Below are 21,795 nucleotides of genomic sequence, written 5' to 3'. Positions count from 1 at the left end.
CCTAGGGATGGTAAATGATGACAATACCATGACCATGTGTCTTTTCAAGAGAAATTGACAAGGCATTTCTTTCCAGTTGACAAGCCGTTTTGTGTGAATGCTATGATCTCCGGTGATTGGTTTCAAAATGTCAAGAAACGATGCTTAAAGTCTTTTGCGCCCTTCCGCTTCCAACATCATTTTCGACAGTGAAAAGGACCGCGATTTAAACTATGCCGGCAGGGACTCGATTTCTTCAGTGGAGGACGAGAAACATGATGCTGATGAGTACTCGAAGCTGCAAACACCCGGCCATGAACTATCGACATCGAGAGAGGAACAACCAGCAGCGGCGATGTGGCTACTTATATGCCGGAGAATCCTGTTAGGGGTTGGATGGGTATTGGTATGGGCATTTCTAGTCTTCTTACTGACATTCATCATGGCATTCATCATGGCAGCGTGGAAGCTATCAAGCTCTATACCACTGGATAAACTGGTGAACACCACTGAGCTCAATTTGCAGACCGGTTTCAAGGTCGAGTCTGGGAAGCAGAGGCTGAGGGAATATGAGTTTGATGTCACTCGCAGGCGGGAGGCTCCGTCAGGGGTGTGGAAGAAGATGGTGCTCGTCAATGGGCAAAGTCCAGGGCCGCTTATCGAGGTCAACACGGGTGACATTGTGAGAGTCAAGGTCAACAATCTCATTTGGGACGAAAGCACGACCATACACTGGCATGGGATCCATCAACGAAACACCACTTGGATGGATGGCGTGGCAGGGATATCTCAGTGTGCGATACCACCCGGCAAGAGCTTCACATACGAGATTGAGATCATCGACCAGCGAGGCACGTTCTGGTATCACGCTCATTCCAAAGTTCAATACACCGGCGGCCTCTACGGACCGATCGTAGTCCACGACCCAGACGAGAGACTGCCCCCTGACGTCGACATCGCGGCAGAAAGAATAGTCTTCATGGGAGGCAGCTTCCACGCCTACGGGGAGGACCTGTTGGAAAGCTACCTCCAGCCCTCCTCAGCATGGTCCCCGTCAGTGCCAGGCGTCAAACCCCTTCCCGACGTCATCCTCATCAACGGCCTCACCGCCTTCACAAACTGCAACCACACCTCGTCAACCTGGCCATCATTCATGCCCCCGATCTGTGAACTTTCCAGCAGGCAGTTCACCACCCCCATGCCTAACACCACCACCCACCTCCGCTTAATCAACCACTCCTCCTTCACATCCCTCTACTTCACAATTGACTCCCACCCTTACCTGACCATTATCGAGATCGACAGGGTAGAAGTCGAGCCGATCACCGTTCCAGGAATCCATCTCAACATCGGCCAGCGGTACTCCGTCCTCGTCTCCCCAATTCACTCCACAACCACCGGATCTTTCGTCATGAAAGCCACCATACCAAAATCGTGTTTCCTCCCTTATGTCCCATACACGAGCGAAATACTCGAAAGCGTCAACCATCAAGGAACAGCCCTCTTATCCTACTCCCCAAACCCCAACTCATCCCTTCCCCAAAACATAAAGCCGGTGGTGGACATCCCACAGAACTGCACCAACCTCCCATTCAACCTCCCCGTCCCAATCCGCAAAATGGCCGCCTTCCCACCAGATACGGCACACCCCTCGAGAAACACCCACGAGATCAACTTTCAGTTTCAGCAAGCCGGGCCAGTGAATAGGATCTTTATCAACAGGGTATGTTGTCCCCCCTTCCATCGTTTTTCTCTAGTGCTCACGGATGACTAACTGGGTACCTACCTACGCAATATCAGACCTCCTACTCCCCCCTCCCCCACAGCGCCCAACTCTGGCTATCCCTCCCCCAGACCCTTGACTCCGACTCCGACCCCGGCAGCTACAACAACTACAACTTCCCCCTCAACCAACAAGTCCTCCTCCTCCCCGACCCAAACAAGACAGTCCAGATAGCAATCAACAACCGCGACATAATGGAGCACCCTTTCCATCTCCAGTACTTCCCCCCTTCCTCCCCCCAGCCCAAACCCCAAAATCACTAACCCCCAAAAAACAGCGGGCACCCCTTGCGAACCGTAGCCTGGGGCCCAGGCGAGTTCTCCGGTGGCACAAATCCCAACACAACATGGAACCTCCCCAACCCCATGCGCCGCGACACCCTCACCATCCCAGGCCTCTCCCACGTCGTGATCCGCTTCCTGGCCGACAACCCCGATATCTGAGCTCTTCACTGCCACGTAGCTTGGTACATACCTACCTACCTATCTATCCCACTCCCCCTTACACACTCACACCTCATCAACCCCTTCTTTTTACAAAGAGGCACATGGAAGCAGGCATGCTCCTCACCTTCCTCGAACACCCCGACGACCTAAGGCACCTCGTCCACGACATGAACCCATCCACCAAACAACTCTCCATAAGCTTTTGCTCCAATTACAGGTAGACACACCAAGACACGACAGACAACACACAAAACTCGCGCGTGGAAAACATGGTGTTCTAAAACTCTCTTCATTCATTTCCAAACCCTAACAACTAATGTACATATGAGGGGGGATTTCCCAATTATATTTTGATGGTATCGTGTGTGGACCGTGTATATACAAATACACACAATGCGACCCTCTTTGTTTTGTGATCCGAGAGGGAAAACCCCTTCCCTCAATTTCCCATCCCATTCCCCGACCCCATCTTAGTCGTCAGAATTCGTAAGATGATTCCTGCCCCCAAGTGAAAAAATCAAAAGCAGGCCAAAGTTTTTTGATGCTCAAAACGCCATCCGCCGTCTGCATGAATAAACACACCGGATAAGCCTCGCGAGCCTCCGAAAAACCGAGATATATGAGTACAAGAATACACTGGAGTAGCCTCTCCAACCTAATCAGACATGTGAAGAAGAAAGGAAAATATGTTGTGGGGTATAGTGATTAAGAGACAAAAGACGCTTAGGCCTTGGGCTCATCCTTCTTCTCGCCCTCGGTGCTGGAGGTGGACTCGCCAGCCTCGTTGCGGGCCTTGTGCATCTTGTCGAAGAGGTTAAGGGAAGCCATCTGGAGCTCATCGGTCTTCTCCTTGATCTCGGCGGCGGTGGCGGTGCTCTCACCAGACTGAGTCTTGGTGACGAACTCACGGAGAGAGGTGATCTTCTCACGGATCTGGTCGGCCTCGGTCTTGTCAAGCTTGTCGGCATACTCATTGAGAGCCTTCTCGGTATCGGTGAGGACGGAGTCGGCACGGTTGGCAGTCTCAATGACGGCCTTGCGCTCCTTGTCCTGCTCAGCGTACTTCTCAGACTCCTCAACCATCTGCTGAATCTCAGAATCGGAGAGACCAGAGCCGGAAGCAATGGTGATGGACTGATCCTTGTTGGTGGACTTGTCCTTGGCGTGGACGTGGACGATGGAGTCGGCGTCAATGTCGAAGGTAACCTCGATCTGGGGGACACCACGGTGGGCAGGGGGGATGCCGACAAGCTGGAAGTTGCCGAGGAGCTTGTTGTCACGGACAAGCTCACGCTCACCCTGGTAGACCTTGATCTCGACGGCAGTCTGGAAATCAGCGGCAGTAGAGAAGACCTGAGACTTCTTGGTGGGGATGGTGGTGTTGCGGTTGATCAAACGGGTGAAGACACCGCCGAGGGTCTCAATACCGAGGGAGAGGGGGGTGACATCGAGAAGGAGGAGGTCCTTGACCTCACCGGAAAGAACGGCACCCTGGACGGCGGCACCAATGGCTACAGCCTCATCGGGGTTGACGGACTTGGCAGGGTCACGGCCGAAGATGCTCTTGACGGACTCGGCAACCTTGGGCATGCGGGTCATACCACCGACGAGGATAACCTCTTGGATGTCCTTGGCCTGGAGGTTGGCATCCTTGAGAGCCTTGCGGACGGGCTCAACGGTGCGCTTGATAAGGGGATCCATCATGGACTCGAGTTGAGCACGGGAAAGCTTGATGTTGATGTGCTTGGGACCCGAGGCATCAGCAGTGATGAAGGGAAGGTTGATGTCGGTCTGGAGGGAAGAAGAAAGCTCGATCTTGGCCTTCTCAGCGGCCTCGCGGATTCTCTGGATGGCCATGCGGTCACCGGTGAGATCAATGTTGGAGTCCTTCTTGAACTGCTGAACGATGTGGCGGACGAGAGAGATATCAAAATCCTCACCACCAAGATGGGTGTCACCGTTGGTGGACTTGACCTCGAAGACACCGTTCTGGATCTCGAGAACGGAGATATCGAAAGTACCACCGCCAAGATCGTAGACAGCGACAACGCGGTCAGCCTCCTTCTCGAGACCGTAGGCGAGAGCAGCGGCAGTGGGCTCGTTGACGACACGGAGAACGTTGAGGCCGGCAATCTGACCAGCATCCTTGGTGGCCTGACGCTGGGAGTCGTTGAAGTAAGCGGGGACGGTAACAACGGCGTTCTTGACGGGCTTGCTGAGGTAGGCCTCGGCGGTCTCCTTCATCTTGTTGAGGACAAAGCCACCAATCTGAGATGGCGAGTACTTCTGGCCACGAGCCTCAACCCAGGCGTCACCGTTGGTGTGCTGGACGATCTTGTATGGGACCTCCTTGATATCTCTCTGAACCTCGGCGTCGGTGAACTTGCGACCAATTAACCGCTTGGTGGCGAAAAGGGTGTTCTCTGGGTTGACAACGGCCTGGCGCTTGGCCGCCACACCAACGAGGCGCTCGCCATCCTCGGCGAAGGCAACGACTGATGGGGTGGTGCGGGCACCTTCTGAGTTCTCAATGATCTTGGGGGTCTTGCCCTCCATGATGGCAACAGCAGAGTTTGTTGTGCCTAGAGAGTCGCATTGTTAGCATCCATGACCGTTTGCTGACGTAGCCGTCGGGGAGGAGAAAAAACTCACCAAGATCGATACCGATGACGGCACCCTTGACCTTCTCCTCTGTGGACTCGTACCGCCTCTGGGCAAAGGCGGGTGTCCTCCTGAGCATACCCGCACGGGCAGCTACTGTGGAAGCTCTGGGAAGCTGTATTCATGGCTGGTCAGCACAATTCGTGGTCTGGCGCGGGCGGTTCGAGCTCTTGGGAAGCAGTTTGGAGCTTTGCGATGAGCAGATATCCGGATGATGCGGGGTTACTTACAGCGCGGGAAAGACGAGTGGACATCATCTTGAGGAATCCAATTCAAAACAACCTGTGAGAACGGGATGGGAAGGAAACAGAAAGCAAAAACTAGACGGCGGGGGAGGGTATGGATTGATGATGGGGAACAGGGAGGAGGGAAAAAAGACGGCAAGGCAAGGCAAGGTCTTTTGTACTGGGCAAAAAAATTCGAGCAGCACGGTCATCGAACCTTGGAAGGCGTTGGAAATTTCGCAGAGCGCCCACGGCCTAGCGGGTGGACCCGCAAAGCACGGACCATTTCCAGAGAAAATGCCCCCGCGTGAAGCCGGGGAGACGAGGACCAGGCGGCGAGACACGTGACGAGCCATTGTGTAATTATTCTTCAAGTCATTTGACGCAGAACTTTTTTTTTTGTTTTTTTTTTTTTTTGTTTTCGTTGGTATATGAAACCGCCGTGATTGCCATCCCGGTGCTGGAGATTACCCTCTCAGTTTCTCAGTTTCAGTGTGGAGGAGAAGCAAGCTGTTGCGGACAAGGTCCGGTGATACCGGTGATACCCATCTGTTTTTCGGCACGGCGCTCGCTTTTCACCATCAGGGCCGGGCTGACTGGGGTCACCTTCCGAAGCCGCTCACCCGCAATGGAGCCTTGTCCACGGCAGTCGGGAGAACGGTGGAGATCAATCGCAGCCCCGAGGTTTCGTCTGCTGTTGGTCCGAGCCCGCAATCAATTGTTTTGTCGGCAGCGTTTCAGGCGGAGACCATCCAAGGTGGTGATTGCGTCACAGTTGTACTTAGCCCTGTGAACGGTGATTGCGGACTTTTGCCAGCAACCAAAGAATATTAGTACTCTGTATTTGAAGAAGCCATAGTTGTATATCTTCTTCTCATCATCATTATTAATACCTATTGTCTGTCCTCCAAGACCAGCCCAGCCAGCCGTCCCTCATCTTTGTGGGGCTTGCCTTTCTTCCAGTCAGTTGTACCTATTGTGGCGAGGGGCCTTTATACTTTACGCGACGCAGCAACAGGCACAAGCAGCAGCACCAGCAGCAAGCGGCACGCAACATTAAGCTTGCAAGCAGTTCAGACCTCGACCTCTCAACTTTGCCTTTTACCACTCGAGCCACCCCGTACCCAAGCAATTACTCCGCCTTCTCGACAATGACGACTGTCGTCTGAGAGGCCTCTCCCAACCTTGTCCATTATCGCCAGCGACACTTGCTTTTGCTTTGCTTTTCCAAATCGCCCACCACCCCATTTGATGGTTCGCATTACCGTAGCACATCCTCGCCAAGACATCGGCAACCATGGCTGTCACTCGCGACGGGTAAGGGCAAACTCCAATACACACCTACAATGCGCTTGACGATGGCTAACCTGATGGCTGCAACCGCAGTTACAACTCCACCGAGCATCTTATCCAAGCAAAGCCCCGACGACACTATCGAACTGCAGTTCGGTGGCAGTATGTCAAATGTCTTTTTCCCAAGCAGCCCTTGTCCTACCTGTCTAATACAACTGTGCACATCCTAGGCATTGGCAATTGCGATCCCTCATTGGAGTCCATGGTCAAGATGCCGTCTTCTTTCCGCTGGTGGCGGGGGAGCGGCACATAACAGTTCAACGATTAAACACCACGACTGGCGAATCCGAGACGGTCAAACGGTTGTCGTTCCCACCTAGGTGTCTGGTAGCGCGCAATGGCTGGATCTGCTGTGGAGGCGAGAAGGGCGCCTTCAGTGCCTTCCGGGTCGACGAGCCTTGCGCCGAAGACGATATCGAAACAATCCTCGAACTACATCTGCGCGACCGAGCTGCTGGGACGCCGCTGGACATGTCCCGATCAACCCGAGCGAATGCTGGCAAAAATTCAGTGGCTCGGAGCAGGCATTGTGGCAAAGATAGGGTGAACTGCATCACTCTATGGTTCACACCTACATTGCAAAAGCCATGCAAGGGGGCTTACGACGATAGCGTTGCCGTTCTGGCCAACAACGATAGCACCGTTATTGTTGCCAGTCTGTGTAACATGGAGACACTCGACGAAATCAAGTACCCCGACTTTATGAACCGCGCCGTCATTTCCCCGGACGGACAGCTTCTGTGTGCCATTAGCGACGACCCCTATCTTTATATCCACAAGAGGAGGTTGAAGAAGTCACAAGCCGCAGGCATCTCCTTCTCCATTTCGGGCCAGCCGCTGTACGAGTGGACGCCATGTAGAAAGATTCAGTTGGAGAGCCAGAGCAAGGATGACCGATCAGACAACAGGTCGAGACCCAACCTTATTCATGAGCCTTTGAGTGTGTACTAACAGAACAACAGGGGCAGTTTTGCGCTGTGTTTCTCGGGTACTGGTAGATACCTTGCGGTGGGAACCCAGTACGGAACCATCTCAGTATTCGATGTGGCGGCACTCGATGTAGCAGCCGCCGATCCCGTATGCGCTGTTTTTACCACGTCACGACCAAACCAGGACTTTGGTGCCGTGCGTGATATGGCGTTTGCGCCAGGCCCTATCGATCTGCTGGCTTGGACCGAGGACCGGGGCAGGGTAGGCATCGCAGACATTCGTACCGGGTTTGACAAGAGGCAGATTCTGTACCTGGACCAGGACGATGACTTTGAGCACTTGCCGGTGATGGACCGAGACACTATTGACCCTCGTCTGATTGAGGAATTCCGGCGTGAGAGAGGTGACATCCTTTCTAACTTTTCCAGCACCCTGGACTTGGCTGGCGAGCGGCAGGGCCGGAGACCAGATGTACGAGAAGCATTGGAGAGATACAACATACCACTAACACCTGAAGAGACGGTTGTTCTGGAAGCCATTCAAGGTAGCCGAAGGCGTGAGATGGTGGCCCTAGAAGCAGTGGAGGGTGGCCGGCGGGCCTCTGAACGGTGGGGGTCGTCGACCAGTTTTCCGAGGGCAACATCGAACAGCGGCGGTGCCAATGAAAGCGGTACCGGTAGCGGATCGGGGACGGGGACGGGGACGGGGACTGGTACTGGTGCTGGGAGCGGAGCGGGCAACGGAGTGGGCACCAGCAGATCCCCATGGGCTGAGCGAGGCTCACGATCATCCTTGACTCCTGGTGCCACGAGAACACGAGACCGTAGCGCGAGCGTTTCTCGTGCCGTTGACGATCTCCTTGGGAACGTTCGTGACCAGAGGGAACGGCTTCGCGACAGCCTGCGCATGCGCGAGGAACAGACACGCACGGCGCGGGAAGGTTACAGCAGTACCAGCAACACTGCTGCTGCTGCCACCGGCGGCAGCTTTATTGCAGAGAGACGGCGGTATGCAGCACCCCTTTCGTCGCGTCCTCCTGTTTCAGGTTCTCGAATTGATACTTCGGATCGGCGGGCGCTGGTGGCGCGGCTGATGGCCAACGCGAACCCGGCTTCCTCTGCGAGCAGATGGGACAACGTGGAGGCATTGTACGGCGGCCCCTCACCCCAACTTGTTGTTTCTCTGCTCACCGCAGCGGATGTCCCTACCACAAGCTCTTCTGAGGATGCCCCGTTTACTGACCTGCAACGGCGTATTAGAGCAGCGTACCTGATGCGAGAGCTGGAGGAGAGCCCGACGAGGCGCATGTTTGGGTCCATTGTGCCGTCCCATATCCGACCGGAACCCTATGACACAGCTGGCTTGTCGTGGAGCGAGGACGGTGAGGTCTTGTAAGTTGTGCTTTTCGAGTGTCTTGTTATGGCTTCATGCTGACTGTCTGTCAACAGGTTCGTCGGCGCCGAGAGTGGCGTATACGAATTCCACATCAACAAGCTGAGTCGGAAGCTTTTCCCAAGCATAGAATTCCGCTAGGTCTCGACGATCCAGTGTGTCATCTTACAGCTTTGTCCCCAGTTTCTTTCGGCAAGGACAGGACACCTTCTAATTTCACTTAATTGATGTTTTCTCTGGCTTGGGTTTTTCGCTTGTTATGAGGAACGTAAAGGCTGCATATTTGATCTTTTCGACGGCGTTATCGCGATTTCATTTTCTTCTTCTTCACTTTCAATCGTGTCTGGGATTTTCTGAGGGACTTGGGCAACATTCTACTTGAGCCAGGAGCGAAATAGGCTATTATAACGACACGACACGGACGCGCTACTCACAAACACCTACGCACGAACTTTTCTAGAACCTGTTCACCTACAAGCCTGTTTTCCGAAAAAGGGAGCGAGTGACTGGGGGGAAGGGAGAGGACACAAAAAGTTCCTGCATTAATGGACTATTGCTTACCTAAGAATTTGAACTTGTATGAGGGAGGAAGGGAGGGGGAATGAATTGGAGGGGCTCAACAAGATTGGCCACCTACACACATTGTGATGAGGGGGGGGACAATATTATTAGCAAGGCTGAGAGAGGGAAAAGGCGAAGGGGGAGGAGAATTTTATTTTATTTTTACATGTTTGCTTTGAATGTCTACCCCGTTTGTTGTACCGAAGCCCCTTTTTTGGAGGGGGAAAGTGTATAGTTATATATATATGGTTTATTGATCCCATTTGATATCGCTCAGCATTCATGAGCACGTTGACAAAGTCACTCTCGAGATACGATCATGTTGACCATGAAATTTAGCGTGATATTTCCCTCCCCTAGATACCCCAAACCACGCCTCTCGCAATGCTCATGCCTACTAATCAAGTAGTGCTGCTCGCCCATGCCGGCTGAGAAACCCATTAAAAAAAACGTCCTAGAATAAAAAAGACTCAAGGAAAATTGAAAGAAACACCCCCCCACCACCCATCTTTCCCTCAGACTCAAAGCAGGGGCCGTCTTATATACAAACTCCTCATAACACTCCTCCCCCTTTTCTGGGGGCTTCTGTAGGATCAAGTAAAAAAAATAAAAATCAATAGCAACAACAACACTACTTCAAACACCCTTCTTTCCTTTGTCGCTAAATAAGAACAAACCCACCACCACCTCTCCCTTTTCCCCTCTCACCACCCACCCACTCAAGCCTCTCCAAAAATAACATGACTATTCTCAATCAAAAACTGCACCGCCAAATTCTTGACATGCATGTCCGTCATCTCCTTCTCCAGACTGTGATCCCTCATAATCGTCGGCGCAAACACCACGGCCAAGTTCTTGGGGGACATCTACACATTCTCCGTCAGCCACCACATTCAAGCAAACAAACCAAGAATAATTACATACCAAATTCTCCCTCTCCCTACTGGCCACCCTAGCAAGATGAAACATCAAAAACTCCAGACAGTCCCGATGCTTTGGCGGCAGCGTATTAATCGTCCTCCTCATGTGCGCGCACCTCTCGCTCTCGTCTTGGATTGCTTTTCCCACTGTCAGCATTTACCTCTCCCTGTAAGGAGCCCAAGAAAAAACTTACTGTTGCTCTCCAAAATCCTCTCATAAACATCAAACGTCAACAGCGGCGTCGGCAACTTCCGGAAATACTGCTTCAGCACGCTCGTCACAGCCGTAATGTCCAAGTCGGGATCCGAAATGTCAAAGTCCCCATTCTTGTCAAACCCTTCCTGTATCATCTTGACCTGCGAGTTGCCGCCCGTTTTCCGGTAGATACCCTCAATGTCCATGCCCCGCAGCTCCACCTCCTCAATGCAGCGCGTGACGACGTTGGGTATCTGACGGCGTTCATAATCCGCCCTCTCGACCAGTTCCGATCCGAACAACGTGCTTGGTGCTTCGGCTGCTGCCGGTGCTGGGACATTGTTCATGGACTGGGACTTAATCATTGCCTGCTGTTGCTGCTTCTTGCCAAAGAAGCCAAAACCTTGACGCTGGTCGGTGTTGACTCTGTTCACGCCCATAGGTGGTGGTGGAGGCGGGATCGTGGTGACTGGTGACTCGACCTGAGCGACCGTCATGTTGTACGGGATGCCAATGCTGTCGCTGTTCAGCGTCTGAGGGGCGCCAATGCGAGGATTGCCTTCTTGTGCCTGGAAGGCACCTGCCGCACGGTTGATGCCCTTCGTGATGTTGTGCGCAACCTTGCTTGACCCCTTTTTCCAGTTGAACTTTTTGACTTGACCCTTGCGAATATTCACCACTGTTGGGCCCTCAAGGATGGGCTCCTCAGCATCAGTGCCCATGAGGGTGGTTCCAGTCTGCATGCTGGCGGTATCCAAGTTGACCGAGGACGAGCCCTTGGAATGGCTGTAGATGCCAAGACCATTTGGAGGCATCTTGAGATCACCATTATTGATCTGCTGCTTGAACCTCTCTTGGATTTGGTGTGTAAGATCGTTGTTCAGATCAGCCAACTGCGCATTCTTGGACGAAAGCTGCTCAAACTCGAGAAGGGCGCGGTCGCGGTCGGCAATGGCTTGATTCCTTTCCTCGAGCAGGTCATCCCGCTCAGCGTGGAGTTGCTCGATCGCTGCCGTCATGTTTTGCTTGACCTTCTCCAGCTTTTGCACAAAGTCTTTGATGGCAGATTCCTCCAGCTCCCGGGGATCCAGGGGTTCGCTCGTCTTCTTTGCCCGCTCCACATAACCGGCCAAAACCTCAAGCTGCCGGATCATAATCTCTGTCTGGGTATCAAGAACAGACACAGTCTTTCTCTTTTCCACAAGTTTCTTGTTTAAGTTCTTGAGATCCTTCTCGGTGTTGAACTGTCGCTCAAGCTCTGCAACGCGCTGCTCCGAGTTTCTGAGCTGCCGCTTCAGGAACATTGGATCATCATGGGCAGCTCCGGAGAGCGAGATCGGGCTGCTGATGTCGGGAACATGGCCACCGTTCGTTGGGTCTTCAGCAATTGGCGTTCTAGGCCAACGGGGCGAAGTGGTGCCTCGAGTCGTCTCGCTGACGCTCCTGCTGTGACCGACCCTCGTCTGGTGGGTAGCGGTTTCGGCACTATTATGTCGCCCGTGACGAACGGCATTGGACACACGACGCAGTATAGATGAAGAGCCCTCGTCGGTACCAAGGATTCTAGCCATGTCCTCGTCCATGCTGAAGTCGCCACCAGCGCTCCACCGCGGCAACTTGGGTGATACCTTCCCTTCCTCATTCACTGAGCTCACAGATCCCCTAGGTGTTCGCTGCCCAGCCTGCGACGGCGGCGGTGGTGGAGCTGCCCGTGGTTGCATGTAGGTGTCGCTTAGTTTTTGTTCGGGAGCCGCTGGACGAACTTGTAGCTCGCCATTCCGAGGTGGTGGCTGTGGTACTTCTTTGCGCGCTACCGGCTTGGGCCCAGAAAGATCCGTCCTGTTGGACAGTGAATCTATCGATGGCCGGATAGCATCTTCGTCCCTCAACCGGGAGTCCTGAGAAGCTCGAGGAGGCGTAACTCTTTCGGACAAATTCGAAGGAGACGGCGAGTTGTTGTTCACAGTGTTTGAAAGCGGTTCCCTGTTTCTGGACGGTGCTGGCGGTGGTCTTGTGGGAGCTGAAGCGTCGATAGAACCACCCGACAAAGAATTACTCCTGGAGTTGACAAGCTTTTTGCTCTTGGGGGCGTCTTGCAGTTTGAACTCATCGTTTGTGGGTGTCCTCCCATTCGAAGGCCTCCTTTCCTCGCCAATTCCTGGCGATGTCTGGGGTTTGCCGTTCCGCTTCGAAAGCTTCCTCGCTGGTCTTTCGTACTGTGGTACTTCATAGTCGGACGACGGTTGTCTGCCTTTTTCTTGGAAAGCGATATGGGGCGTGGATGCTGCGGATTCCGATCTCTTGTCCTGGGATGGACTTGGCTTCGGTACACTGAAGTAATCTCTCTCCTGTTTCCTCCTGCTTGAGTCGGTAAAAGTATCGGACATGGACTGTGGCGTCAGTGAAGGGGCAGGGCTGGGATCCAGCGCTACCGGGATGAAGAATCCTTCGCCATCTCCAATGCTCATATCGCCAGAAAGAATGGTTGAGTTTCGGTTGTTCCGATAGTTTTGCTGAGGTGGCGCAAGCGATGGCTCTTTCGAAGAGTCTTGGGTTCGTTCGGGAGAAAGCTCGTTCCTCGAGACGCTGCGCGAAGACGACTCGTTGATGCCACCATATGCATTACGAGGACGCGGCGACAGCTCGGTAGGCGTGTCGGAGTCGGGGGTTGCCCTATCGCCCGAGAACGCTATAGGAGGGACGGCGTTTGGCGGCAAGGCGGGCAGGGACTTGTCTGTGATCATGGGCGACGCATCCTTTTCTCGTTGTTTTGCTTGAGCTGCTGCTTTTGATTTCTTGCGTCGTCTTGCCATGAGGGACTCGTGGCAGTTCATGCAAAAGATGCCGTGTGATGTGCGGGCATATCGCAGGTTCTCGATCTTCCTCTTGCAGTTCCTGCAGCGGAAGCAGCTTGCACAAAAAGCCTGGTCTCCGGTTAGGATGGCAAGGTCTTCAATCTTATTATTGCAAGCGCTGCAGCTGTAGGTGCAGTTGTTGCAGATGAGGGAACCATCTCCAAGCAGGAGCAGGTTCGCATCCGAGTCGAGTAGCGTGTTACATGTGTTGCAACGAAAGCAGTCAAGATGCCATCGGTTTCCAGCTGTAGCGCAGTGTCAGCACCATCCGAGCCCCTTTATAGAGTTGGAACATCATACCCAATTCAAAGGCTTTGCCCTCCTCGAGGATCTGTCATGTATTAGACGTGGCCAAGACTCCGAGCTCAAGGCGGAGGCGAAACCTACCTCTCCGCACCCTTTGCAAGGGAAGACATCCTCCGTCTCCATGGGGCTATCCAGATAGTCATCCATGGCTATGTTATATATGGTTTCTCTTGTTTTGTTGCGTTCTCTCGGTGGTGGCCCGAGGTGATGGAGAATCAAGCATCAAGTACGATCAAGGCAGAGCGGTGGGATGGCAGCCAACAGCACCCGAGTATCGCATAAACAGGATCACTTGTCACAATCCAAAAAACAAATCAAAAAAGAAAGAAGAAAAAAGGAGTATCTGTCCGATCGTGTTTTCTTGCAACGGCCGAGGCGGGAGTGTGGAGGGGCCAACAAAGGCAAAGGCCGGCCCGTTGTTCGTTCGTATGTATTCGTAGACCGCCGTGAAAGGGTCGTCGAGCGTTGGGAATTATTTGTTGGACGTGAGGATCGACGGTTCGTGCCGGCAGACCGAGGGCACAGTGTCAATGCCGAGGATGGCACCGGCGACAGGCGACAGTCGGTCGATGGAGAGAAGGATTACTTAGACAAGAACGGACGAGTCCAGAGAGGCTCAGAGAGGGGCGACGGCGATGGAAAGATGGGAGCGTCGGGCTGACTTGTCGCTCTCGGCGGAGAAGTGCGGGCACGGAGAATCGCCAGGTCCTGGACAAGTGCGCCCGTTGCAGGGGAAGTGGAGCAATCGGTAGGTCTGGCAGTTTGCAGATGGGTGCAGGTGAGGTGCAGGACAGCTGAGAAATGGCTGGCTGTGGGACGGCCGCGATGATAGAGAGCGTCTGAGCGAGCAAAAGCGCGGTGAGAGGAGGGAGGTGAGCACGAAGCACAAACTGGACACAATTGTCGCAACCGCCGGCCAGGGCATGCTCCAGCAGCTGGAAATGGGAGAGGGAGAGCTCAAGGAAATGGCAGCAGTTGTGAATGGAAAGTGATGACCCTGTTGAGAACGGGCCAAGCCCCAGGGGTTTAGTGGGAGGGTTTAGTGGAGGTTCAGGGGCAGCCTACAGGGGTCATACGGGAACCAATTACGTCTTGGCTACAATCCATCCAACTTCACCATATCTAGTACCTATGTCAAGAACATCTCTCTCTCTCTCTCACCCTCAACATGCATATGTATTCATTTCGGCTTTCTGCGTAGCTAATCACTGTTCTTCCATCCTTGCCCCGCCATATGAGCTTGTTTGTCCAACCCTCACCTCTCGCGACTTCGGCAGAGCAGCCCGAATCTTTTCCAAAAGGTTTTATGTCAGTGGCCAGGCTGTTTTCTCCTCACGGCTTTGGACGAATCGACAGCCATGGTTTACAGCATACAGCACCGTACCCGCCGACAATAGGGCCAGGCTGGGGTTGACCGGTGATGAAGACATCTAGTTTACTGGATGTGCTTGATGCCGTGCGACGAGCACGCAGACGTGATGTTGCACACCCGAGTTCCTGGGAGGGCTGACGGACAGCAAGTCCTGGTGCTTTTGTTGCTGGCAACGCTGCTGGCGGCACCGGCAGATGGCCTGCAAGAAGGATATTTGCATATGGGGCCCGAGCCAGCCGCCTTGACTGCAACGCTTCCATGTTCCAGCACTGCGTTCTATTCAGCCACATTTGCTGACCATGTCTAGGTTGCTTGTCCAGTGGGATCAATAGACGACGACGGCGGGGCTGGGCGAACAGTGTGTTTCCCATCTGATGGACTGTGCCTCTGGCCAGCATTTCCATTGCGATACCACACCGACAAACTAAGAACGAGAATTAAACGTCTGATGGTCGGCGGCGCGGTTGCTTGTTGGCGGCTGCTGTCGGCTGGGATCAGCAACGACAACCCATCTTGAGATATATAAACAGCAACGCAGGCTTCTTCGGACGTTGCACAACACCCAGCAGACCAATCCGCTCACCACGCTCAACGTCCGGTTCACCTCGCACACACACACCACGTCGTCATCCTTACCTACCGCACCATACAAACATTCGGATACAGCCAATATCGTCTGGCCAAAGATGAAACTGCCGCCCTGGTGTAATTCGCCGAATCAAGGTACCGACACAAAATAGGGCACGGGTTACACATTCGCTGCCGCTTCCACCACGATGCATGTTTCAAGTCGATGAGCGAGCCTCTCATCACAGTAAGAAGGTCCCTGGACGTTCCTTCATATTCTTCCCTTCGGTGTGATCTCCCCATCCATCATAATATCTCGTCGTCGTAGTGTTTTGGCTACAACTTTCGCACTAGCAACCCTGAAGATCTGCAAACCAGCTCGATATGCGATTGATCTTGAAATCCCACCCCCAGAAACCACCACATCCCGTTGGTTCCTTGGCGTTTCAGAATCTCAACCCTGTCCCTGCATTGCTTCCCCACTTGAGCAACGAAAAAGGGACGACTTTCACCACCGAGATCAGTCATTCGCATATGATAGAACCATGTAAACATTAAAATAGCGGGACGTTCTATTGTCGATGGTTTGGTCAATTTGCAAGACTGTTTATGTATAACACTATATGCGGAAATTACATGAGACGTGAGCCGTTTGTGAAACATTGACTACCCGTACAGCCCGGACCTGGTTCCTGGCCCTTTTTCCCCACATTTGCCCAGGGGCATGTAGTAACGCACCTTTGTGGTGATCTTGATACGATCATAGTCTCAACCTCGAGGACGTCGTCTTGTGGGCTACAATGTGAGCATCAGTTACATGCGATATTTACAACATGGGCATGAGATTGCAGGGACGTGAGTAGATTTGGGGATGTGAGGGTGCTGCTACCAGTTACTCATCACTCACCCAATCAACAATTCTGAACCCTCGAGTTGCTGCGACACCTTTCATGGTGCATCCACGAATCACCACAACAACCGGTTGAAGCCCCCAAATCTCATGTATGCCCTTCTGCCCCTCAACTTCACTCTATAAATAAGCCCCATACCTCCCTCTAGGCGAGCCGTCTCGCCTCACCTGCACAACATGCATACCCGTCCACTCCATAATCTCACCATGTCCGTTTAACCCTCTAGCCGAAAGTTCTCTGCAGATCTATAATTCCGTCAACACGTGAAGCAAGGGAGGTACAGAACATGTCTGTCAATCAACGATTTTCAGGGTCCATATCTTTCAGGGTCCATCATCATCACGTAGCATTCCACAACCCCCAGATCCTGATCTTCCCGTCAAAGAATGTCTGTGGGTTTTTATGGGGAAGCTTGGATAGTATCATTAACGCACAGAACTTTGGCTCCATACCCGTGCCTAGAAAGAACGGATCAAGTCAAAAAGGATGTCATCTTTACAAACACTGGAGAGACAACTTACCAGATCGGTAAGATATACATACCTACCCATCCATACACCACCCCCAAAGTTGGATCGCTTGGAGGCAATCGTTCCGTTCAATGAGTAGGTTCCTGTTCAGCCCATGAAGCTTGTTCTTGACTGGCCATAATTGCCAGCAGTATTCATCACCACAAGGCCTCATCTTTAAACCAACGGTTCTGGCCAGAACCGTTGGTTACAAAGCCCCTCAAATGCCATCGCAATATTGTGATGATATAAGGTACATCATTGCTGGCAAATCTACCATATTGTTTTCCACGCTCTACCTAATAATTTCCCTTCCGAATCCAATCTCGCATATTCATCTCACTCTCCCCTCATCCTCCTCTGCATTCATGAGCAGCTTTACGTAACCTGCCATGACTATCTTCACACGCCCCCCCAAGCCCAAAAACAACGCCAATTTTTGGTGCAAACAACCGCCCAACACCCATGGTATCTCATGCATCTAGATAGTAATTTGTCTAATCCCAAACCCCTTCTTCCAGTCATGCAAAATGAAGAGAGAGAAAAGTCCATCATGTGCAACCCGGTTCATCCTCTGCTCCCACCATAACATCCCGTTTATTTGTAACTGTCGGCAACGGGTGTTGGCGGTCTTCTTGATTGTAATGACATACTATATGGAGCCTGTTGAAGTGTCGTTAGCAAGCTGGCACTGCTTGACCAATGGAAGAAAAGAAGCTTACAAGAGCAATTCTTCCGTTAACCACCCTCCACGCCAACTTCTTGACGTTCCCATCTGCTGGCACCACCGCCGGCGAGAACTCAATGGCAAACATCTCACGAATGGCATACACCACTCTCTCGGCATACTTGCCATCACGTTCAACATGAGCACCCCATGGCTCGTCAACAGTCTCTGGCGCGATTTCTGGGTCGCGGTCAAGGCAGTTCCGTACAATAGGCAGCAGGGCGTTCTCGGCTTCCTCAATGGTGAGCTCGGTACCCTCCTTCACAACCAACGGAATGCGGACCTCGAACGGCTCCGAGATCGACATGACGCTGTGCTTGCCGTGGTGGTGGTATCTGAACTCGTACACGCCCTGTGTCCACCAAAGCTTGTCACCCTCGAATAACATCTCGCCTTGTACAAGAGGGCCCTCGACACCTTCCGACTCGACCTTTTCATCATACGAAATAATGCCTTCGTCAGTGGTGGTGTCGTACTGGCCGCGGCACGTGGGGATCCAGCGGCCGAGGGATGGCACTTCAGTGAAATCCCTGTTGCGGTTGTCGGTGACCAAGTAGAGACCAACCCAGTCCTTCTTGCTGTGGTTGGCAGGAGCTGTCCACTTGACACGAATGGGAGCGCCATACTGGAAGACCTTGGTTTTGACATCCTTGGAGACACGAGCATCGGCACTTTCCTTCCGGGTAGCCTTCTCATCAGGAGCAATCAGCTGCTCGCCCTCCACGGAAAGCTTGTAGTGCTTGGGGTCATATCCAGCAAGATCGCGGTCGATACGGTTGATAGAGAGACGGAGGGGCTTGTGGAAGAGAGCGGTGGTGTCCTTGACGAAGTTGGAAGAGCCGGCAGAAAGTCTGGTAAGGGCGGCATCAATGAAGTCCTCAGCAAAGTGCTTGGTCTCATCGAGGACCTTGTCGACACCCTGTTGCCATCTCTTGACAGGGGCGGGAAGGGACTTCTTGACAAACTTGGTAAGGCCGGCCTCCTTGCGGAGGTTCTGGCCGTAGATCTTTTGCATGTGAGGCTTCTCGACAAACGAAATGAATCCCAGCATCAAAAGCTGGCTGACAAGCGCCATGACGAAAACAGCCTTACTCCAGGTAATGAGAGCCAAGCCCCAGAAACCAGCAGCACCAAGCACACGCTCGGGGTTGTTGAGGAAACGGTAGATGGAGTTGTACGTGGGTGGGCGGGGGCTCTCGAAGAAGAAATCACCATAAAACCAGCCAAACTCGCCAAGAGACTCGTAGATGCTAGAGGATGTCCAAAGCTGAAGAGCAATCAGACTGACACCAATCACATGCTTCAGGAGAACAGAACCGTAGCTCCAATCCTCAGGGTAGGTGTACATCTTCCAGCAGGCGGTCAAGAACGAGACGTGGCAGAGAATCATGCTGATGTGGTACAGGCCCTTCCACTGTCTCCAGGCCTCGCCGGTGCTCTCGCCAAACTTGAGGAAGTGTCTGGTATACATCTTCTTCTCGGATTGCTTCTTCAGGATGTAGCCCAAACCAACAGAGTACCAAAGACGCCAGAAGATAGCGTTCACAACAGCCAGAGTCTGGTAAGTGCGGGTGGTGGGAGTGACAACCGTCAAGGCGATGAAGCAGGCAACAATGATGAGAGAGGAAGCGTCGGTCACTCTGAAGAGATCGAAGCTTCCAATCATGTTGTGAACAGGCTGGGGGATATCAGAGTTCCCGTTAAGCTCCTTGGTGACCAAAGCATCGGCCTCGGTCTGGCTGCCAATCTCGGATTCGGCCCGGAGACGTGGGGGTGGCGGGTTGTAGGTCTTTTCGATGTGAGGATTCTCGACAAAGGCCAAGAAGACAAACTGGAGAGCGTGGGCAGCGATAGAGATGAAGAGAACATCATAGCTAGCAGCCATCATCGAGATGCCGTAGTATCCAGCGTAGCCAATGGAGTACATGGGATGGGGAGCCATCTCGAAGACGCCATCGAAAGTCAGTTCCTGCTCGATCAGATAGAAGAAGTCTAGAAGGCAGTCAGCAAACCAACTGCAACCTTCATTTCCAAGCGCAAGTTCACTTACCGCCCCAGTACCAGGCATAGTCCTTCACCACTCTGTGCGCATCCAGCTTGACCCAAAGGTTGAAGCCAACAAGCGCAATACCCCCGACCCAACGGCCAAGAAGCATGCCCAACCCCTCATCCTCAGGCGTGTGGGCGCAGACAATGGCGAACAGGCAGTACGACACAAAGTCGCACATCAGGATCAGATCGACAATGCGACGGAAAGCAAGCCAGGTGTTGTACTCGATCGGAGCCTCATCCATCTTGTAGTCCTTGGGGATCTTGGTCTCGAGCTCCGTCTTGAGGAGGTTGTAAAGCCATGGCCGCGGGTTGGTGGCGGGTTGTTCAAAAGCCCTTAACCGACGAGCCCAGGTGACGAGGAGAGTGTATTTTGACTGAACAGTCAACAGATAGCCGATCCCAGCATTGTATGCAAGTCTCCAGAAGGTAAACGCAAATCCGAGCAGGTACTTGTTATAGGGCGCTGGCACAGCCCAAGCGAGCCAAATATGCAGGGCGAGAACACCGAGGACAATGTAATCGGACAGGTTCTTGGGTTCGCGAGGGTCTAATAATTGGGAGACCATGTCATGGGTCTCGGGCACGACGAAGACTACGGATGGTCGTCATGATTAGCACTTGCATCCTTATTTTTTTTTTTTTTTTTTGTTTACAGCTTACAGCACCTTGCAGTAGGGCAGGTTAGGGGAAGAGGGGTCCAGGAGTTGGGCCTCCTGGGAGAGAAAGACTTGGGACGGAGAGAGTAGAGTGTGCATACCCGTTCCATCTGGAGTTCGGCCGTATGCCTTTTTCACATGAGCGTCTCGGTGGTCATCGCCCTTATTCGAGTCGGAGTCGACATCACTAATGGACGGCGAGGGCAAGGGGATCTCGGACTGTTGGGGTTGGTTGTTGCGTTGGCGTGTGGTTTTGAGCCCCGCAGGGTCATCAATGGCAGTAGTTGTGCTCATGACTGATTTCCCTCGGCGTTTGTCGTCGGTGTTGAAGACCGATTTACAAGCAGAGACCAAGGTTGAGCTTTCCTGGCCCCGAGACCATCACCGAGTTTGTGGTGTGAGGGTTGAGATGGCGGTTCGAGGTTATAGGTGAGGAAGAGGGAGGGAGGGGCAAAAAGAGAGCGAGTTCGAAGCAACGGGTTGGTCGTGTGATGGCAAAGACAAACCAAACCGCCCACGTTCCCGCGCCAAGAACAATTTAGGTTTGGGTGTTGCTGTGCCGTGTCTGCACGCGGTGTGGTAGACAGTTTTCTGTTCCAGGCTATGCCGGTGGTATCCCCGAGGGTCTGGCCTATCGGCTTTCTGTTTGGTCTTTTGCTGGGGAACAGGTTTTGCAGTCTGATGTCACAGAAATCCCAGGTTGTCGCCGGCAGTTGCTGTTTTGGAGATGATGGTCTTGGAGATAGATCCGCCCCGTCGCTTCAAAGTCTGGGGTTCCTGCTTTTATTTCACATGCACTTTCCTCTGGCTCTGCTTGAGCTTTGTGGGTTCGCGGGTTTGTAGGGGACCTTTGACGATTCTGCTGGACCAGTCGGCAACGAGCGGACACTTCAGCGTACCCGCAGATAGGGACGAACGGCTTTTTCCAATTGGTTTATCGTTGGCGATTATCGATACTAGAAAATAAACCCCGGCCCAACGTGGGGTTGAATCTGTTTTGACACCATCTGGCATCTATTTTTTTTGGTTTTGTTTCCAACGGTTTCTGGGGACCACCACGGCTTTCTACCCGCTGATGACGGCTCCATATCACGCACCCCTTTCCAGATTTCCGGGTTCTTTTTTCTCTTGGAGGGTGGGTGTGGCAAGGCAGGAACCGGTCGTTTTGACGTTGCACAACTTCGGCTAATTCCATCCTCGTTGGCCTGATGAGGGCTGCAAGTACCGGGTTGTGAGGTGCCATTGATTTGATTGGATTGTCATGCTCTGCCAGTGTTAGACCTGGCGGCACCCGGCGGGCAGCTGAAACTGACGACGACGAGGTTAGCCGCCAGGGGTCAGCATGAAGAACCGCATGAATTCGATCCCTCTAGGGTTTCCTTGGGCGTTCATGAT

At 53.0% G+C, this 21,795-nt stretch overlaps 5 protein-coding genes across 5 annotated transcripts; 2 read left to right on the top strand and 3 right to left on the bottom strand.

Moving 5' to 3' along the window:
* Positions 1-334: 334 nt before the first annotated feature.
* Positions 335-4,329, top strand: QC761_602550 (uncharacterized protein; the record flags this gene model as incomplete). Its single annotated transcript, XM_062880703.1, has 4 exons — positions 335-1,702; positions 1,780-1,979; positions 2,040-2,228; positions 2,306-4,329. 3 exons carry the CDS (start codon positions 335-337, stop codon positions 2,203-2,205), a joined length of 1,734 nt encoding a protein of 577 aa, XP_062729449.1. The 3' UTR covers positions 2,206-2,228; positions 2,306-4,329.
* Positions 2,731-5,341, bottom strand: SSC1 (Hsp70 ATPase ssc1). Its single transcript, XM_062872982.1, has 3 exons — positions 5,100-5,341; positions 4,861-4,984; positions 2,731-4,790 (listed from the first exon to the last, which is right to left on the bottom strand). Exons 1-3 carry the CDS (start codon positions 5,124-5,126, stop codon positions 2,932-2,934), a joined length of 2,010 nt encoding a protein of 669 aa, XP_062729448.1. The 5' UTR covers positions 5,127-5,341; the 3' UTR covers positions 2,731-2,931.
* A 175-nt stretch (positions 5,342-5,516) lies between these two features.
* Positions 5,517-9,680, top strand: QC761_602580 (uncharacterized protein). The gene is made up of 5 exons (XM_062880704.1): positions 5,517-6,410; positions 6,480-6,548; positions 6,617-7,354; positions 7,409-8,767; positions 8,825-9,680. Exons 1-5 carry the CDS (start codon positions 6,391-6,393, stop codon positions 8,907-8,909), a joined length of 2,271 nt encoding a protein of 756 aa, XP_062729447.1. The 5' UTR covers positions 5,517-6,390; the 3' UTR covers positions 8,910-9,680.
* A 153-nt stretch (positions 9,681-9,833) lies between these two features.
* RGA2 (Rho-type gtpase-activating protein) lies at positions 9,834-14,587 on the bottom strand. The gene is made up of 5 exons (XM_062880705.1): positions 13,688-14,587; positions 13,601-13,631; positions 10,444-13,545; positions 10,254-10,387; positions 9,834-10,195 (listed from the first exon to the last, which is right to left on the bottom strand). The coding sequence occupies exons 1-5, from the start codon at positions 13,751-13,753 to the stop codon at positions 10,049-10,051; spliced, it is 3,480 nt and encodes a 1,159-aa protein (XP_062729446.1). The 5' UTR covers positions 13,754-14,587; the 3' UTR covers positions 9,834-10,048.
* Positions 14,588-17,155: 2,568 nt separating this feature from the next.
* On the bottom strand, positions 17,156-21,513 carry CHO2 (phosphatidylethanolamine N-methyltransferase). Its single transcript, XM_062880706.1, has 4 exons — positions 20,502-21,513; positions 19,743-20,336; positions 17,688-19,684; positions 17,156-17,628 (listed from the first exon to the last, which is right to left on the bottom strand). The coding sequence occupies exons 1-4, from the start codon at positions 20,692-20,694 to the stop codon at positions 17,563-17,565; spliced, it is 2,850 nt and encodes a 949-aa protein (XP_062729445.1). The 5' UTR covers positions 20,695-21,513; the 3' UTR covers positions 17,156-17,562.
* Positions 21,514-21,795: the final 282 nt, after the last annotated feature.

This window comes from Podospora bellae-mahoneyi, chromosome 6 (assembly GCF_035222275.1).
Source record: "Podospora bellae-mahoneyi strain CBS 112042 chromosome 6, whole genome shotgun sequence".
Taxonomy (NCBI): Eukaryota; Fungi; Ascomycota; class Sordariomycetes; order Sordariales; family Podosporaceae; genus Podospora; species Podospora bellae-mahoneyi.
Note: the sequence above shows the minus strand (reverse complement) of the source record. Positions and strands in the feature narration are given on the sequence as shown.

What these genes read in the sequence shown, in the direction of transcription:
- QC761_602580 (XM_062880704.1), top strand. Translation starts at nt 6,391, where the DNA reads ATGGCTGTCACTCGCGACGG. An exon ending in ATGGCTGTCACTCGCGACGG is followed by an intron (nt 6,411 to 6,479) that starts GTAAGGGCAAAC and finishes CTGCAACCGCAG; the next exon opens with TTACAACTCCACCGAGCATC. An exon ending in AGCGAGGACGGTGAGGTCTT is followed by an intron (nt 8,768 to 8,824) that starts GTAAGTTGTGCT and finishes GTCTGTCAACAG; the next exon opens with GTTCGTCGGCGCCGAGAGTG.
- RGA2 (XM_062880705.1), bottom strand. Translation starts at nt 13,753, where the DNA reads ATGGATGACTATCTGGATAGCCCCATGGAGACGGAGGATGTCTTCCCT. An exon ending in GGGCAAAGCCTTTGAATTGG is followed by an intron (nt 13,546 to 13,600) that starts GTATGATGTTCC and finishes ACTGCGCTACAG; the next exon opens with CTGGAAACCGATGGCATCTT. An exon ending in GTAGGGAGAGGGAGAATTTG is followed by an intron (nt 10,196 to 10,253) that starts GTATGTAATTAT and finishes GAGAATGTGTAG; the next exon opens with ATGTCCCCCAAGAACTTGGC.
- SSC1 (XM_062872982.1), bottom strand. Translation starts at nt 5,126, where the DNA reads ATGATGTCCACTCGTCTTTCCCGCGCT. An exon ending in CCACTCGTCTTTCCCGCGCT is followed by an intron (nt 4,985 to 5,099) that starts GTAAGTAACCCC and finishes CCATGAATACAG; the next exon opens with CTTCCCAGAGCTTCCACAGT. An exon ending in CGTCATCGGTATCGATCTTG is followed by an intron (nt 4,791 to 4,860) that starts GTGAGTTTTTTC and finishes GCGACTCTCTAG; the next exon opens with GCACAACAAACTCTGCTGTT.
- CHO2 (XM_062880706.1), bottom strand. Translation starts at nt 20,694, where the DNA reads ATGAGCACAACTACTGCCATTGATGACCCTGCGGGGCTCAAAACCACA. An exon ending in CCGAACTCCAGATGGAACGG is followed by an intron (nt 20,337 to 20,501) that starts GTATGCACACTC and finishes GACCATCCGTAG; the next exon opens with TCTTCGTCGTGCCCGAGACC. An exon ending in TTAACGGAAGAATTGCTCTT is followed by an intron (nt 17,629 to 17,687) that starts GTAAGCTTCTTT and finishes ACACTTCAACAG; the next exon opens with GCTCCATATAGTATGTCATT.